At 42.9% G+C, this 17,522-nt stretch overlaps 1 protein-coding gene across 1 annotated transcript in view; it reads right to left on the reverse strand.

Annotated features, from left to right (window-relative positions):
* The window catches only part of LOC143987871 (peptidoglycan recognition protein 3-like), an 87,524-nt gene that overhangs the window by 56,781 nt on the left and 13,221 nt on the right, over positions 1-17,522 (reverse strand). The window contains exons 3-4 of the mRNA XM_077487023.1: positions 10,294-10,495; positions 2,068-2,186 (exon numbers count right to left, since the gene is read on the reverse strand). Coding sequence (XP_077343149.1) covers positions 2,068-2,186; positions 10,294-10,495 — 321 coding nt within the window. The remainder of the gene's footprint in view (positions 1-2,067; positions 2,187-10,293; positions 10,496-17,522) is intronic.

Raw genomic sequence — 17,522 nt, forward strand, 5'->3', positions numbered from 1 at the left:
TATAGCAAAAAAAAAAAAAAAAAAAAAAAAACGCAGAGGTAATCAAATACCACCAAAAGAAAGCTCTATTTGTGGGAAAAAAGGACATACATTTTATTTGGGCACAGCATCGCAAAGACCACGCAATTGTCAGTTAAAATAACGCAGTGCCATATCGCAAAAAATAGTCTGGTCATTAAGGGGGTAAATCCTTCCGGGGCTAAAGTGGTTAAAGCTGTTTTTTACTTCAGAAACAAGGTTAAATAGAATATTACTGCTGAGCCATGACGCATATTTACTCCAGACAGCCCTCTACCCCTCTAGATCATAACTAAACTTAAATAAACAGGCGTGCATATCACTTTAAATAAATAGGGTCAATAAATAAATAAAATTAATTTAATTCATAAATCTCTCAAATTAATACCTAAAAAAAAATGTGATTTTTCGATGATGCCTGTTTAGGAGAATGCATCGGGTGGAGCTGTTCTGTGACATCATGATGTATCCCGCCACCAATGGCTATGCAGATAGCCGGGCGCGGGCAAGATAGCCCCCACTCAGCACTATGCCCTTGGAGGACCGTAGCAATGTCTGACTTCACTTCCACCTCTTGGGCTTAAAGGGATGATTTTTTTTCCCCCTTAAAGCCAAAATGTAATTTTTACTTTTTTTCCTTATAAAGATAATTGAGAGATCTGGGGTTTTTTGAATAAAAATGATAAAAAAAAAAAAAAAAAAAAAAAAAATGAAAGGGACAGTGTAAAAATAAAAAGTATAATAAATAAGACTTTTTTTTTTATAGCACCTTGTCCCTCTGTGCTTGCACGCAGCAAAAACATATGTAAGTCACGCTCACATATGTAAACACTGTTCAAACATGTGAGGTATCGCCGCGATTGTTAGAGCGAGAGCAATAATTCTAGAACTAGACCTCCTCTGTAACTCTAAACAGGTAACCCTATGGAGATTTTTAAGTAAGTAAGTAAGTTGCCATTCCAGGAGTGTGCACAATTTTAAAGCATCTCTGGAGCCAGCCAGGGGAACTTTTTGTTTTGTTACAGCTAAATGCTATTAGACCTCTTTGTGCTTTGTGTTGAGATCTTATGGTCCAGTAAGAAGCTCTGCATGTAGGATATCTCTGGGAGCAAGGAAGCACTTGTTTGCATAAGTGACTGGCACTGAGACCCCTTTCACACTGGGGCGTTTTTAAGGCGTTTTTCAGGCGCTTTAGCATTTAAAAAAGCGCCTGTAAAGCTCTTGAAAGAAGCTGCAACTGCTTTCACACTGGGATCCCTTTCACACTGGAGCGTTTTTCAGGCGCTTTAGCTTCAAAAAAAGCGACTGAAAGAAGCCGCAACTGCAATCCCAATGTAAAAGCCCGAGTGCTTTCACACGAGGCGCTGCGCTGGCAGGGTATCAAAAAAAGTCCTGCAAGCAGCTTCTTTGCAGCGCTTTTGGAGCGGTGAATACAACGCTCCTAAAGCGCCCCTTCCCATTGAAATCAATGGGAAGCGCCTGTAAAGCGCCTGAAAAGCGCTATTGTCAGTAGCGTTTTGTGGGCGCTTTTAACCCTTTATTTGGCCACTAGCAGGGGTTAAAAGCGCCCCAATAATGCTCAAAAAACGCTGGTAAAGCGCTGCTAGTTTAAGCGGCGCTTTACGAGCGTTTTTCGGCGCCCATTGTGAAAGGGCTCTTAAAGCACTTGAGCTTTCACATCGGGACTGCAGATGAGGCTTCTTTCAAGCGCTTTACAGGCGCTTTTATTAACGCTAAAGCGCCTGAAAAACGCCCAGTGTGAAAGGGGTCTTAGAGCACTTTATGTCACAAGGTGGAATACTGACGATGAAATTTTATGAATAAAAATATATGAATTGTGGACTGTTTTTTATTTATTTATTTCCACATTCAGTTTCACATTTTTGCACATTTCTAGAGGTATATGAATTTGAATTAATTTGATATACTGAATGCAAATTTATCTTACTATTTGTGAAAGTATGGGTCATGCCTATACAAATCCTTTAAGTTGTTATAGCTTGCCCCTTCTTACTTTGGTCTTCTTACAATACCCCCACTATCACTTACTGGTGAAGGATCCTATGAAGCTGATTCCAATGGATTTGTTGTTATAGGATCTGGCATGAGCTCCAGTAGTTGTCCAACCACGACCTTCATATACTCTTCCATCTTCTCCTACAAGGAAGCTAAGAAATATTGAAGGATTTCCTGTTATCAAATGATTACTCCACAAATAACAGTCCCCAGCGGCTTTTTCTCACCCATCTACCATTGTAAAACAAAAGCTAACGGCTAAAAAAGGAACCAGTGTAACCGGTTAAAGGCAATTCTCAGCCTCTTTACAGTATTAACCTGAAAAATGTAAATCTTTCCATCAGAAATAAAATGCTTTTTCTTCCTCTTTGCCCTTAAAAAGTTACTTAAACTGGAAATCCCGACACAACATTTTAAACACCATTTTTCACCAAAAAGGGGAAGCTCTACTTATTTGCCTCTTCCCACCCCACCCCTCTGCTGCCACATTTGCCACCTTTTGGTCAGGAGGGGTTTTGACAGGTACCCGCTCCCACTTCTGACTGATCTCGCTATGGCAAAGTCAGCAGGAAGTTTTCCCGGCTCCTCCTCCTTCCTCCACCGCCAGGCCATTCACAAAGCACAGCGTGCTTCGCGCATGTGCAGTAGGGAACTTCGGTTTCCCTTAGTGGAGATGGCGGTGGTGGTGGCAGCGCCCAAAAGCCGATTCAAAAATCGACTCCATGTGAAGACACCGCTGGATTCATGGACAGGTAAGTGTCCTAATATTAAAAGTCAGGAGCTACAGTATTTGTAGCTGCTGAATTTAATTTTTTAATGAAGGAGCCTGGAGCTCCTCATTAGGTGAGGAAAAGCTGGGACAAGTGCCAAGGATTTATTGCTTACAGTTCAATGAAAGAGCCAAACAAACATCCAAGGGTCCAAGTTATTTAATGATAAAATTGATTCATAGCAGAAAAAATCTAATGCATTTTAGGGGCCAAATGAACATACCCCTTCATCAAGGCTTAGGGATTTTAACTGTGCATAAATGGGCTCAAGTAATCAGATGCCAAATAGGTCTGCACTGTATTCACTAACGTTGGCTTAACCAGCCCTCCTGAAACTGTTCCAAGCAATAAATAAGGGTTAGGTTGATTTACTAAAACTGGAGCGTGCAAAATATGGTGCAATTGTGCATAGAAACCAATCAGCTTCCAGGTTTTATTGTCAAAGCTTAAAGAGGGATTCCACCTTAAAAAAAAATATTAAAAGCCAGCAGCTATAAATACTACAGCTGCTGACTTTTAATAAATGGACACTCACCTTTCCCGGGTTCCAGCGATGCCGGCAGCCGAGGCTGATCGATCGCTCGGCCCTCGGCTGCTGCCGCCGCCATTCTAGGTGAGGGAATCAGGAAGTGAAGCGAATCGGCTTCACTTCCCGGTTCCCTACTGCGCATGCGCGACTTGCGCTGCGCAATAGGAAATCTCCACGCTGTCACTGGGACCCGTGTGTGTCCCAGCAGACAGCGCGGCAGGGCAGGAAATGGCGTAGACTCCCACGGGAGTCTATGCCCGGAAGTGGGTGAAAATACCTGTCTTTGACAGGTATCTCCACCCCCCTCCCCCCTGAAAGGTGTCAATTGTGACACCGGAGGGGGGGAGGGATCCGATGAATGAATGAATGAATGAATGAAATACTTATATAGCGCACAATGCGAACTGAATCGCCTCTAGGCGCTGTGGCGAGCTTTGATCATCTGCTAAAAGAGGAAGGTCTTGAGTTTTTTCCTAAAAGCCAGGTGATTTTCTTCCAGGCGGATGTTGATTGGTAGAGCATTCCATAGCCGAGGCCCTTGGACAGCGAATCTCCGATCACCCTTGGATTTATACCGGGCTTTGGGCACGAGGAGGAGGTTTTTGTTGGCTGATCGAAGACTGCGGTTTGGTGTGTAATGATTTATTTTCTCCATTAGGTATTGCGGAGCTTCTCTATGCACGCATTTGTGGGTGAGGCAAAGGGTCTTGAACCTGATCCGATTTTTTACGGTTAGCCAATGTAAGCTCCTCAGTGAAGGAGAAATGGATTCCCAGGGTTTTTTTCCTGTTATCAGCCTTGCCACCGTGTTTTGGATCAGTTGTAATCACGCAAGTTGATATTGTGGTAATCCTATGTAAAGCGAGTTTGCGTAGTCCAGTCGTGAATTAATGATTGTTCCAACTACCACTGCTTTGTCATTCTTTGGGATAAAAGGGATGAGTCTGCGAAGCATGCGCAGCAGATGGTGAGATCGACTGACTACAGATCCTATTTGCGCATCCATTGACATTTGTGCGTCTAAAATAACCCCGAGACTCTTCGCTTTGGTCTTTGGGGAGATAGTCTGCCCAAAGACGGTTGGTGGAGACCAGGAGGTTTTGGTTGCGGGCTTATGATTTGGGTGTAAGATAAGAAGCTCTGTCTTTGATTGGTTCAGCTGGAGGGAGTTGGTGGTCATCCAGTCCTCTATTGATTTGAGGCAGTTTTCAAGTTGTTGTTGGTGATCTTTTTTTCCATTGATCCGGAAATAAAGTTGCGTGTCGTCAGCGTAAGAGTGGAAGCAGAGATCTGAGCATCTGATGATTTGAAGGAGTGGGCGAATGTAAATGTTGAAGAGAACGGGTGACAACGGAGAGCCTTGAGGGACTCCGCAGGTGACTGCCCGAGTTTCGGAGAGGAATTTTCCTAGTTTCACTGTCTGTGACCGATTTCCTAGGAAGGACGCGAACCAATGGAGATCTATGTCTTGGACTCCGGCTACTTCTGTGAGGCGGACGAGTAGAGTATTGTGATCTACTGTATCAAACGCTGCACTTAGGTCTAGTAGTACGAGGAGACACGGCTCTCCGTCATCTGCTGCTTCGAGGGCGTCATCCCAAATCTTGAGGAGAGCTGTTTCTGTTCCATGACCCGGGCGGAAGCCTGATTGCAGCGGGTCCAGGAGTTTGTGAGTATCCAGGTGACGTTGTAGCTGATGTACTACAGCTTTCTCCATGATCTTAGAAATGGTGTTGAGGCTTGTAATCGGCCTACGGTTGTTTGGATCCTGAGGGTCCAGGTTTGGTTTCTTGAGTAGAGGTTTGACGATGCCTTGTTTGAGGATGCTGGGAACAATCCCTTCGTGGAATGATCGGTTTATGAGGTGGGTTATGGTTGGAGCCACGATGTCGGAGCATTCTTTCAGTAGTTTTGTGGGGATGATGTCAATAGGTGAGGTACTGTCACGCAGTTTATTAATGATGTTTTTTGCGGTGTCTACGGTAATTGGGGATAGTGAAAATTTTGGCGGTTGCGGTATGTTGGTGCGGACATCCTCTTTATGTATTTGCTGGCTGAGGTTGGATGTTTTCTTCTGACAAATTGTTTCCCTGATGGTTTTGACTTTATCGATGAAAAAATCCGACAGTTTGTCACAGTAATCCTGGGATTCGTTTTCTGGGGGTTCTAGGCACACCGGATTCATTGATTGATTAACCAGTTTAAACAGTTCCCGTGGTTGGTTTGCGGCCGTTGAGATTGTGTATGAGAAGTGGTCCTTTTTGGCTTTGAAGATTGCTTTCCGATAATTCTCTGTCAGACCTTTGTAGTTAAATAGGTTTTCCTCGGTGGGATTTCTTCTCCATGTTCTTTCCGCTCTTCTGCGTTCTTGCTTTAGTACGGAGAGGGAGCTATTAAACCATCCAGCATTTTTCTTCCTGATGAGAGCCCTGCGTTTTGGTGCTACCGAGTCTGCTGATTGCAGTAATGCCTTGTTCAGGGAGTTGAGTGTTTCCTCCGTAGAGTGGTTTAAAGTTATTGTAGATATTTTTTTGGACAGAGTGGTTTTGAAGGCTTCGGAGTACAGTTTTTTATGCGATCTGGTCCAGTGCGTTGTTACAGGTTTCCGTTTTGCGTTGGTGATGTTGGTAGTGATTTTGAATTTGATAGCGTGGTGATCCGTCCATGGCAGAGTTATGTTGTCGAGTATGTTGACGTCGATGTTCTGTTTGAAAATGAGGTCCAGGGTGTGTCCTGACCCATGCGTGGGAGTCTTTATCAGTTGCTGTAGACCCAGTTCTTCTAGTTGATTGATGCAGGCAGTCGCGATGGGGTCTTTAGGCTCGTTTGCCCAAAGGTTGAAATCTCCGAGTGCCAGGAAATTTTTTAATTTTAGGGTGTGCATTGCAAAGGATTCCGTGAGGGGTGAAAGAAGATTGGACTTTGGTCCCGGTGGTCTGTAGCACAGTAGAATATGAGTGGTGTCATGGGGTGTTGGTTGAAAATGTAGCGTCAGGGTTTCCATAAAAGACACTGGGTTCTGAGATGATGGTTTAGTGAGATCCAGGTGACCGTTAAAGATCACTGCTAGGCCTCCTCCTTTTTTCCCAATCCGGTGTTCGGTTAGGATCCTGTAGTTTTCCGGCACCAATTCGGTGAGGATGGTGTTGCAGTCAGAGGTTAACCAGCTTTCGGTGATGAAGAGGCAGTCTACATTGTTCTCGATGATGAAGTCGTGTACTTCCAGTCTATGTTTGACTGCAGACCTGGCGTTAATCAAGGCGCAATCTAATTGTAGTGGTCGAGTAGATGTCTTCCTGTGGTTGGGACCTGGTTGTCGTCCGGTTTTTAATAGTTGTTCTCTTTGAAGTATTTTTTGTATGGAAGATGGCAATGTGGTGTTGATGTTCCTTAGTCTGTGCAGAACTTCAGCTGAGTATTTGAAGTAGCACATGGTTTGTGAATGCTGTTGATGGTACTATGGGCCTAAGATGATGATCCTGATCAGGGTATTGATCCTGAGGTGGGGCTAGGTATCAGACTTGCCGCCGTGCTTGAGGCTATTAGCGCGCAAGTTGATCAGGGGATGCCTATATGGATGCGGAAGGAGTTGTTGTATTCGGTTGCTGGCTGTTCCAGCTGCCTTTACTTAGGGTGGAGGTCTCCGCTTAGAAAAGAAGTCTGGCTGTGATCTGGAATAGTCGTCCTAGGATAGCGTAAAAAATGGAAAGGAGGCCGGAGGTAGGGGTATGCTAACCTATGGTTGTTCCAGAGGAAGGCGAAAAACCCCCTGACAGTAGCAGCCAAATGCACCAGTGGGGCAAAAATTCCTTCCTGACCCCCGTAGGCGGTCGGACGGAGTCCCTGGAACAATCACTGGGGGGGGGGGGGGGGGGGGAGTGGAGGTGCAAGCTTACCTGGCTGCGGTTGTCCTCTTTAAACACTCTGGTTCCAGTGAATCTGGCTTGCTGTCAGCCTGACATTTCTGGAAAGCTGTCTGGTTGCCCCTTGCAGTGGGATCTTTAAAATGGAGGGGAGGATGGAGGTAGGATAGAGGTTAGAGACTCCTGTCTTAACTCCTGTTTTCAACTCCTGGTTGTAACTCTCCACTTTAGTTCAAAAAATCCACTTGCAAGCCACAATCAGGGAGCAAGCTCAAGGGGGAGTTTGTAGAACTACCTTTATACACCTGTGAACAATTAACCCCTCCCCTAATTTGGCAGGAAGAAAGAGGGGAAAAAAAAATGCTGTTTAAAAAGTGTCAGAAAAAAGGTATTTTAAAAACTGCTAGCAAATGTATCAAATAAAGGAGAGGAGAAAATAAAACACCCCCAAAAACAACACTTGCAAGCAGAAGCAGTCAAGCAGAAGCAGTCAAAGCACAACTCCTGGTTGTAACTCTCCACTTTAGTTCAAAAAATCCACTTGTGTTCAGAAAATCCACATGCAAGCCACAATCAGGGAGCAAGCTTAAGGGGGAGTTTGTAGAACTACCTTTATACACCTGTGAACAATTAACCCCTCCCCTAATTTGGGAGGAAGAAAGAGGGGAAAAAAAATGCTGTTTAAAAAGTGTCAGAAAAAAGGTCTTTTAAAAACTGCTAGCAAATGTATCAAATAAAGGAGAGGAGAAAATAAAACACCCCCAAAAACAACACTTGCAAGCAGAAGCAGTCAAAGCACAACTCCTGGTTGTAACTCTCCACTTTAGTTCAAAAAATCCACTTGTGTTCAGAAAATCCACATGCAAGCCACAATCAGGGAGCAAGCGGAAGTTCCACTTTAGGGTGGAATCCCGCTTTAACTGAACAAGCTGAAGTTAGAAGCTGATTGGCTACCATGCACAGCTGCACCAGATTTTGCACTCTCCAGTTTTAGTAAATCAGACCCAATGCGTATCTATTTGGTATCTGCTTGTAGGCAGGTTGCCTACAGAAGTGTTGGTTTTAGTTAGTGGCTGGCTCAGACTGGGGGGGGGGAGTTAATGTGTGTGCTGCTGTTCCCGGGCTTTGTGGAACCAGCCTACCCATCGGTGATATAAATACTGATCAGACCTGAGGCTCTTATCCAGTAGCACCAAACAGGACATGCTGTGACTACTGTGAAGGAGGACTGCTGCGTCTACTGTGAAGGAGGACTGCTGCGCCTTGCAGTCTGTCAGAGGCACCGGCGATCAGCCAAGACTTGAAGAATGCCAGCAATGGACTACTACCTTTTGGAGATATATGTAAACATAATTTGTCCTTAAAGGACAAACAATGAGGAAATTAAATAATTTAGCTCCACCGGCTAACCACAAATTAGAGGTGTGGACCTAGCACTTAAAATAGACCAAAATTAAATACCTAGGAATAAACTTCGTATGACAGAGAGTGCTAAGAAGGTCCATGCGTTGTGACTTTGTACACAAATCCTTTATTAATGATTATAGTATTTAACAATAAAACTCAGTATCAAAAAAGCACCCCAGAATTTTTATGGGCGTCCTCCACCACCAACCCACAACATTAAAAGGATTGACAACCTTGTCAATAACATTTAAGACCAACACCTTATAAACATGTCCCTTCTTAGATATAGCATTCACCCAATGGGATCCTCCTGGTAGAAGACTGTGAATGAGTGACGCGGCTGGGTGGTGCCCTGCTTGGCAGCTTTTTTTTCTTAATTCTGACAGCTAGCGTGGGGGAAGATCCCCACTAGCTGTCAGAGCAGGGAAATGGGGGGGGGGGGTAGGACTGGTCTGTGCGTAATATGTTTTATGTTACACCCTGCATATGGGTGTAATATGTACCATGTTACGAACGGTGATCTTATCCTTGAATGGGGACAGCGATACCAAAAAGAAATTGGACAGGGGTTCTAACTTATCTGTGCTCTACTAAAATTAAAAAATAAGTTCCTTTTAAAAGTATATCAGAGGGTTTTTAATCTACTTAGCCAATAAAAACATAAAACCAACTCTACATTTCACTGCTTATGTCAAAGGATCTCAGTACAACACCCTGCTATCACCGGATATAACTTGAAACTTCTGTTAGATCTTTATAGTAACAGAGGCCGCTTACCAGATCAGGTGGATCTCAAATTATTGATCTCTATAATTTGAGATCCACCTGATCCAGTAAGCGGCCTCTCTTATGCTGCGTACACACACGATCGGAATTTTGGTTGGAAAAAGCTCTGATGGTTTTCCTGATGGAATTCCAACGGGATTTCGCTTAAGCTGTCTTGCATACACACGGTCACGCCAAATTCCGAGCGTCAAGAACGCGGTGACGTACAACATGTACGACGGGACTAGAAAAAGGAAGTTCAATAGCCAGTAGCCAATAGCTTCTGTCTCGTAGTTGAATCTGAGCACGCGTGAGTTTTTGCACGTCGAAATTGAATACACACAAACCCATTTTCGGATAGGAACTTTTTTCCGACTGAAAAATTTAGAACATGCTCTCAAAATTCCAAATTCGGCCAGCAAAAGTCCGATGGAGCATACACAAAATAACATTTTCCAACCAAAAGTTCTCATCGGTCTTTTGCTGGCCGAAATTCCGATCGTGTGTACGCGGCATAACTATAAAGATCCAACAGTTTAAAAAATTTCCAAAAGTTTCAAGTTATATCCAGATTGTTTAATATCACTAATATTATTGAAGCACCATATGGACTGAATACACACAGTATTTAATTTGTATCAGTTTTTTTTGGTTGCGCAATTTGATTTCTTTCCACAAATTTATGAGCTGAATATGCAGGCTATTTAAGTTGCAGCACCTGACACACTGCTATATACACAATTTTTATTTATTTATTTTGCACCTTAAATCACATAATTTATTACTGATTTATTAAGTCATTGTTTCATACATTCCTTTCACTATTTTCTTTATTTCAAAATTTGGGGCAGCGCAGGTTTTCTACTTTATACCACCCTGCTATCACCATCCAATATATTTAATTTGCATTTGCATTGTTTCTTACTTGTATCCGATGTCACACCATTTTTGGGTGTTCATGTGATAGTTCTGTATGTTCCGGACTTGAGTGCTGCAAGTAGATTGTGAGTTACAAAAATCTCCTGCAGTATGGTGGATGATGGCGTTCGGTACTGGAGTGGACAGTCTGGATCTGCATGTGGGGTTCCGGCCTCCCCATTGTGATCGGCTTACAATAGTTGGACAGCCTGCAAATAATAGGGATATTAAAAATAAAATGATCAAAGAACCTATGGAAGTACAGGATCAGAGTCCGGTCTTACACCTTCCATCAAAATCCACAACAAAGAGTGAGCCCCACAAAAGCCCTCCAACCTTACAGGGCACGCTAGGAAGATTGAAAGGATTTGTTTGGTCCTGCCATACCTGTTTCAGATAAGTGCATATTGTTCCTTAAAAATGTCTAAAGTTACGTTCTAACTTTTCCTGCATGTTTTGACTTAGCCCTACAGACTCCCCTCTATGTAAAGACAAGTCAGATAACCCTTACCACTATCAATGGTGCGTTTAAGGTTAAACGGCCCATGTCACCGCCGTCTGTACCCTGACCAACTGCTTGCAAGCCACCCTTCATAGCATCCCTACTAAACAGCTCCCTTTTATCCTTTCTCCCCATGCAGCTCTTTTCTATACATTGGATTGGACACACAGTAATTTCCCCCTAAAAAAAAGGACCCCCCATTGTCTGCTTATCTTCAAGAACTGCCTTCCGTATGATAGCGTGGACTTTCGGAAAATTATGCTCTTTTCCTCATTGTTTGCCATATGCGAGGATAGACAAGTTTTGAGCTGCTGCTTGATTGCATACTAGTTGCATTGGTAGCTTACTAGCCTAAACCCTGAGGGCTAACACGCTCAAGCCTGCCCCAAGCAGGAGCTGATTTTCATTGCAATGGGACCTGCTGGTAGACCTCAGAGGAGAACACACACTCTCAGGTTTACAAAATTACAAAATACAAAAGCTTATTCTTTAAGGAGGGGCAAACAGAGGCGTACAGGCGATGGAGAGCCTTGCAGATGGTAAAAAAAAAACTAAATAAAAAAGTTAATTGAAAGCACAGCTTGTACCTTGCCAGGATGAGAATACGTTTTCTTATGTAGATGCCTTGAACCAAAAGAAATGCAGACCCAGATAAGTTGAATTTACTAAAACACTGGTTTTGACTTACACCATGTATCTTGCGAAGGCAGGGCTCCTCCTCCCCTCTCCACTCCCCGGGATGCCGACCTCCGGACCCATTGTTAGCTACAATGTGCTTAACCATTTGTATATACAGGCATACCCCACTTTTAAGTACACAATGGGGTTTATTTACTAAAGTTGAAAAGTGGAAAATCAGGCTCACTTCTGCATAGAAACCAACGAGCTTTCATGTTTTATTACAAAAGCTTAATTGAACAAGCTGGGGTTAGAAGCTCATTGGATTCTATGCAGAAGTGAGCCTGATTTTTCACTTTTCAGCTTTATTAAATAAACCCCATTGTGTACTTAAAAGTGGGGTATGCCTGTAATGCTATCACCCATGACTCCTCATGCTTTACCACCAAAAAAAGAAAAGAAAAGGGGAGAGGTCTCCTATTTGATTACAGGCTAACCCATTTGCATGTATAGATCTCAGTTAACTCACGCAACATTTAAAATTGATACCTACCATCCATATGTTCTCATAAAGAACATATGATCCCTGCTGTCCAAATTTTAGGGAGAAATAGTCCAATCCATATACTTTCAAAAAGCACTCTGACTGTAGTAATGTAAGAGGTGCTATAAATCACATCCAGGATGGGCAATCGTGATTATATACATGCAAATATATAAGATGGTTTCTGATAGATTACTTTTATTTCTGTTTTAGTTTAAAACATTGAATTTCTCGTTCAGTAGCTCCAGGTTATGTGGAGCACTTTGTTTCTACAGATGTTACACTCTAGGTCAGTGATTCTCAACCAGGGTTCCGTGGAACACTAGGGTTCCTCCAAAGGTTGCTAGGGGTTCCTTCAGCATTGGGTAATTTCTGCCTCCTCATATGAGTTTCCACTGACACCATTGATCTTTTTAGCTATCTGTAAGGAGGTAATTCTTCCCAATGACCACAAGTGTAAGGACCATTCTTCCCACTGACCATCAAACTATTGTATCATAAATTGTAGGTTTCTCATTTTTAGTAGGGGTTCCCCGAGACCAGAGAACTATTTCAAGGGTTCCTCTGTGTTGGAAAGGTTGAGAAAGGCTGCTCTAGGTAGTTTTGAATCCAGGGGACTAGGGCCATGACCCTCGCATTAGACGCAACAGATACGCTCCTAGGAGATTCCCCTTCAATATTCCTTCACAGAAGAATTATAATTTGTCCTGTGGCAGCGAGACATCATGGAAACACCTCCACTTTTTTCCACTAGGTCATTAAAAACCCCAACACAGTGGTGATTAATTGCTTTTAAGTTCTTACAATCATTTTTCTGGTGCTACCATTCCGGCAATATCTATATTGTGTGCATCCGCTATTAGGAATGATGGGCAGGCTCCCCCTGTAGGTGGATATACATCTAGAGTAAACTCCCCACCCTCCCACTGACTAACCTCCATGCATAGCGACTGGAGTTCAGAGTATTTGAAATGGCCAATAATTCCTCAAAAAACTCTCATCCACAGGTCACGCTTTACTCCTTAAATGCATGGGGGCTTAAAATGCCAGAAAAACACTCCAAAATTCTTCTATCCTTGAGCAAAAATAAAGCAGACATGATTTTCCTCCAGGAAACTCACTTCAGGTCAGATAACATTCCCAAACTTCACATTGTTTACTATCCTACGGTATACCATGCATCCAATTCCATCTCTAAATCCAAGGGTGTTCGCATTCTTATTTAAAAAAACTGCCCTATCCAGAATACAGATACCCTTGGGGACGACCATGGCCGATACTTCTTTCTTAAAGGGGAAATCTTCGGTAGACCTATCACTCTAGCAAATATATACGCACCAAACACCAAGTTCACTTTTTTTTTTTACAGCTCCTCACTTCCTTCCAATCAGGGATAGTTATTTTAGGCGGGGACTTTAACCTGGCTCTTACCCCCTCACAAGAGACTTCCTCTGGGTCCTGCTCACTGCCACACAGAGCTCTACGAGCTATTAAGGTACAACTTAGTAACTTACTTTTGCATGATGCTTATCGAACCTTACACCCTACCACCTTTTTCTCACCAACACATAACAGATATTTCAGGATAGACTTTATCACTCAGAACGATCTCAGAGCCTCAAATTGACCCTATGTTCCTTTTGGACCATAATCTTATCTCAATGACCCTATCGTTTCCAGAGAAGGTCACGCGATCCTCAATCTGGTGCCTTGATAAATCTCTACTTTCTGACCCTGTCACCCAGAAGATGAAAAAACACATGCCTGAAACAGTATTTCAGGAAAAACGGTTTCCCAGAAACCTCCTCCTTGACACAATGGGCCACGCACAAATGTGTCATTAAAGGAGAGGTCAACTCAATAGCCTCTAAACATAAGAAAGACAAACTAGCCCAAATTAATGAGCTCTGGGCGCGCATTCATACCCTAGAGAAGTCACATAAACAATCTGCAAATATCCAAACCCTCCAAGTTCTAGTAAAAGTGAGGAACGAATTACTGGAGGAACTAGGGAGGACAGTCAAACGCAAATTTGACACAAAGACTATTCTATGAGTTTAGCAATAAATCAAGGGAAATATTTAGCCAGAGCCCTCCAAGCAAAAACGGCAGCGACCTCAGTACACTCGATAATTAGCTCGACGGGGACATAAGATTGCTACCACAGAAGGGATAGGAGAACAATTTGCCAACTATTATTCTAAACTGTACAACATATTTTCCCCAAACATACCCTTATACAACAATGAAAGGGGGGAGTAGATTACCACTTTCCTACAACAATATAGTCCTAAACCTCTAACCTCCTCCGAAGCCCTAGATCTGGAAAGTCCAATCTCCTATCTAACTACAGATCCATTTGCCTCCTTAATGTCGACGTGAAAATCTATGCAAAAATACTTTCCTCACTCCCTAAATTAACCTCCCTGGCGGTACAATTATTTCGGATTTTAGGTGCTAAAAGCGGTACCATTATTTTGCATGAAAATTTGGCGTTTTATATTGTAGTCCTGCAATTCTTAGGAATAACTCTCTTAAATCTGTCCAAACCAGAGTCTAGCAGACATCCCGGGTATGATAAAGTTTGAAAAATTAAATCATAAATTATAATATAATAAATAATTATAAATAATTGTACCAAATAATAATATAACAATAATAAAAATTATTCAATAATGTAATCAAATCAAAAACACTGAAATTTGCTCAGTTGCAGAATTGTCACTGTCATTACTTTTCAGTATTTGATGACGGATCTCCCCACAAATCGCTATCGCTCAATTCTGCGAGTGATTCTAATTTATTATCGCTGTTTTCTAGCTGGTCTAAAATCATTTTTGATGTACAGTGACAGTTTTGGTTGCTATGGGCAATCTCCAGTTTCCAGGCATAAAGAACAGTTTTTATTATATAAAACTGCATGCAGGACACTGGGCAGACCACTAGGGACAACGGGGATGTGAAATATTTACATACAGCAATGTAATCTGTAAGATTACATTATACTGTATGTTTACTGTTTGTTTCACTTTTTGAATTTGGCGCCGATCTCCGTCCCCGTGCGTCGCAACGCTCGCAGGGCACGGAGATCGGCGATGTAATGCATCGAGCGAGACACGGCTCGCTCGTACAGCGGGGAGACAACGCTGGATCCGAGGGAGAAGGTAAGCAAACCTCCTCCTGGATCCAGCGATGCAGTCCCGAGTCTGACTCGGGGATACCGCTCTTGGTATAAAAAATCCACCCCGAGTCAGACTCGGGAATACCGTCAGGGGGGTTAATATACTTAGACCAAGTAGGCTTCATCCCTGGATGGGAGGCAAGGAACAACACCCTTAAAGCCATTAATATTCACCATTGGCTAAACTCCACCCATAAACCTAGTTTCTTCCAATCGCTCGAAGCGGAGAAGGTGTTCGAAAGAGTGGCATGGGACTACATGAACAAATCGGGAAGTCGACATAGCGGGGCATTCATACAAAATAGCAGCCTACGCAGATGACATTCTAATGTTCCTCACTGAGCCCCTCACCACAATTCTTAACTTACATAAAGACTTCACTCTCTTCAAAGAGTTATCAAACTTAAAAATCAACTTTTCAAAGTCTCAGGCACTGAATGTATCCCCCCCATCTACCACCCAAGTTCAATGCCAGAATAATTTTCCCTTCGGATGGACCCACACACTATAACTTAACTTGGAATTCAACTCCAGGTAAAACTTAGCTTTACCCCAGAAACTTCATTCCTTCCTAAGTGCTTATACAACAAGACCTACAAAAATGGAACTCAGGGCCTTTTTCATGGTTCGGAAAAGCAGCCATTATTAAAATGAACATCCTCCCAAGAATTATTTATCTATTGCATACAAGCAGATTTACTCTAGCTTCATATGGATATCCAAACACCCAAGACTGGGGTAGGATAGATTACAGACCCCCAAACCAAAAGGGGGTATAGGCCTCCCAGATATATACAAATACTACTGGTCTTGCCATCTAGCCAGAGTAATAGACTGGCACGTCCATACAAGAACCAAAGCATGGGTGAGAATAGAGCATTCACTCTCCCGAATTCCCGATTCGCCATCTACCTTGGATCAGACCAAACCTGATTCCAAAGGACAGCATCTCTCATCCCCTTATAGGCCCCACATTGCAGACCTTTCAGGTAGCTTGTAGAAAATTGCATTTCTCATCCTCCCAGGCCATTTAACTCCAATCAGTTATAATCTGGAGTTCTCCCATAGTCTCTCAGACCATGCTCAACTCAACACAGATCATGAATTATCCATCTGAGCCAAAGATTTCTTTGAAAAAAGAAAACTTCTGCAGTATAGTGCACCAGCCTCACGATTCCCAGGCCAAACTATCCTCTTTTTCACCTATCTGCAAGTCAGATGCTTCCTAAACCGCTCCAATTCCCTAGATACGTGGTGCTGGGAGCATACACCCTTTGAAGCGATTTGCACCAGATCTGAACCCCAAAGACACTTGATATCTGACCTGTATACACTCTTGTTTTTCAACTGTGACCCCAAAATTAACAAATCTTATCAACACTGGGTGGGGGACCTTACCTTGTTCCTCTCGGTAGAGGACTGGGAACATGTCTACGCACATATCCATAAAGGCTCAATGAGCGTATCTGTGCAAGAAAATCTGTTCAAGATGTTATAGGACCCCTGACAAAGTGCACAAATCCTACCCCACTGTTTCACCCCTTTGAAACACAGCACCAGGTACAGTACTACATATATGGTGGGACTGCCCAATAATTCGACCCTTCTGGAAGGAAATACACCGCCTTACAACAAGCATCACGACCTACACCCCTGACTTCACACCTGCTCAATATCTCCTCCATCACACTTCCTATACCCCAAGTGACATACAGAAGATCTCTGGTTCTTCACCTAATTAATGCAGCTAAATTGTGCATTCCCATACATTGGAGAGACAAAACTCCCCCCACCATAGCTGAGTGGCTCAGATGTGTTAGGGAAAACTGCTGAAATGGAAGATCTGATCCATCAAGCAAGAGAGACCCCTTTGTACGGTGTGGGCATGCTGGCTAAATTTTACAGAATCTACAGAATACGGCAGGTTACTAAATGGCCAAAATGATACGGTAAGATGAAAAAAAAAAAAAAAGGACGGTCACCCCCGCCTAAATACAGACTTTACCATGACCATCTGTATATGACATTTACCTTAGCCTGCAAGTTATGAGGCTTTAAAAGCTACTCATTGGGCCCTCGCATTACCCAACCCCCCCAAAACCCACCGCTACACCAATCTTCCCTCCCCCAAACCACTCTCTCATTAAGGTTTGAACTAATGTAGTGCGGCAAACTTAGGCTAACTTATATCAGTGCTATAATATGTTGACGCATTCATTATACTGAATAAAGGTACAACATTTTACAGCAAAAAATTAATTTAATGATCAAGTTGAAGTCCTAGATTACACAACATGCACAAAGAAAAATACATTTGTCATCCTAGTCAACCAATTACCTTACAGCTGGCAGTTTTTGTAGGCCATTTTGGAAAGTTGAAGCAAAACATAA

Source organism: Lithobates pipiens, unplaced genomic scaffold (genome assembly GCF_037356315.1).
Source record: "Lithobates pipiens isolate NorthernLeopardFrog02 unplaced genomic scaffold, aLitPip1_a1.2 Scaffold_1, whole genome shotgun sequence".
In the NCBI taxonomy this organism is placed as follows: Eukaryota; Metazoa; Chordata; class Amphibia; order Anura; family Ranidae; genus Lithobates; species Lithobates pipiens.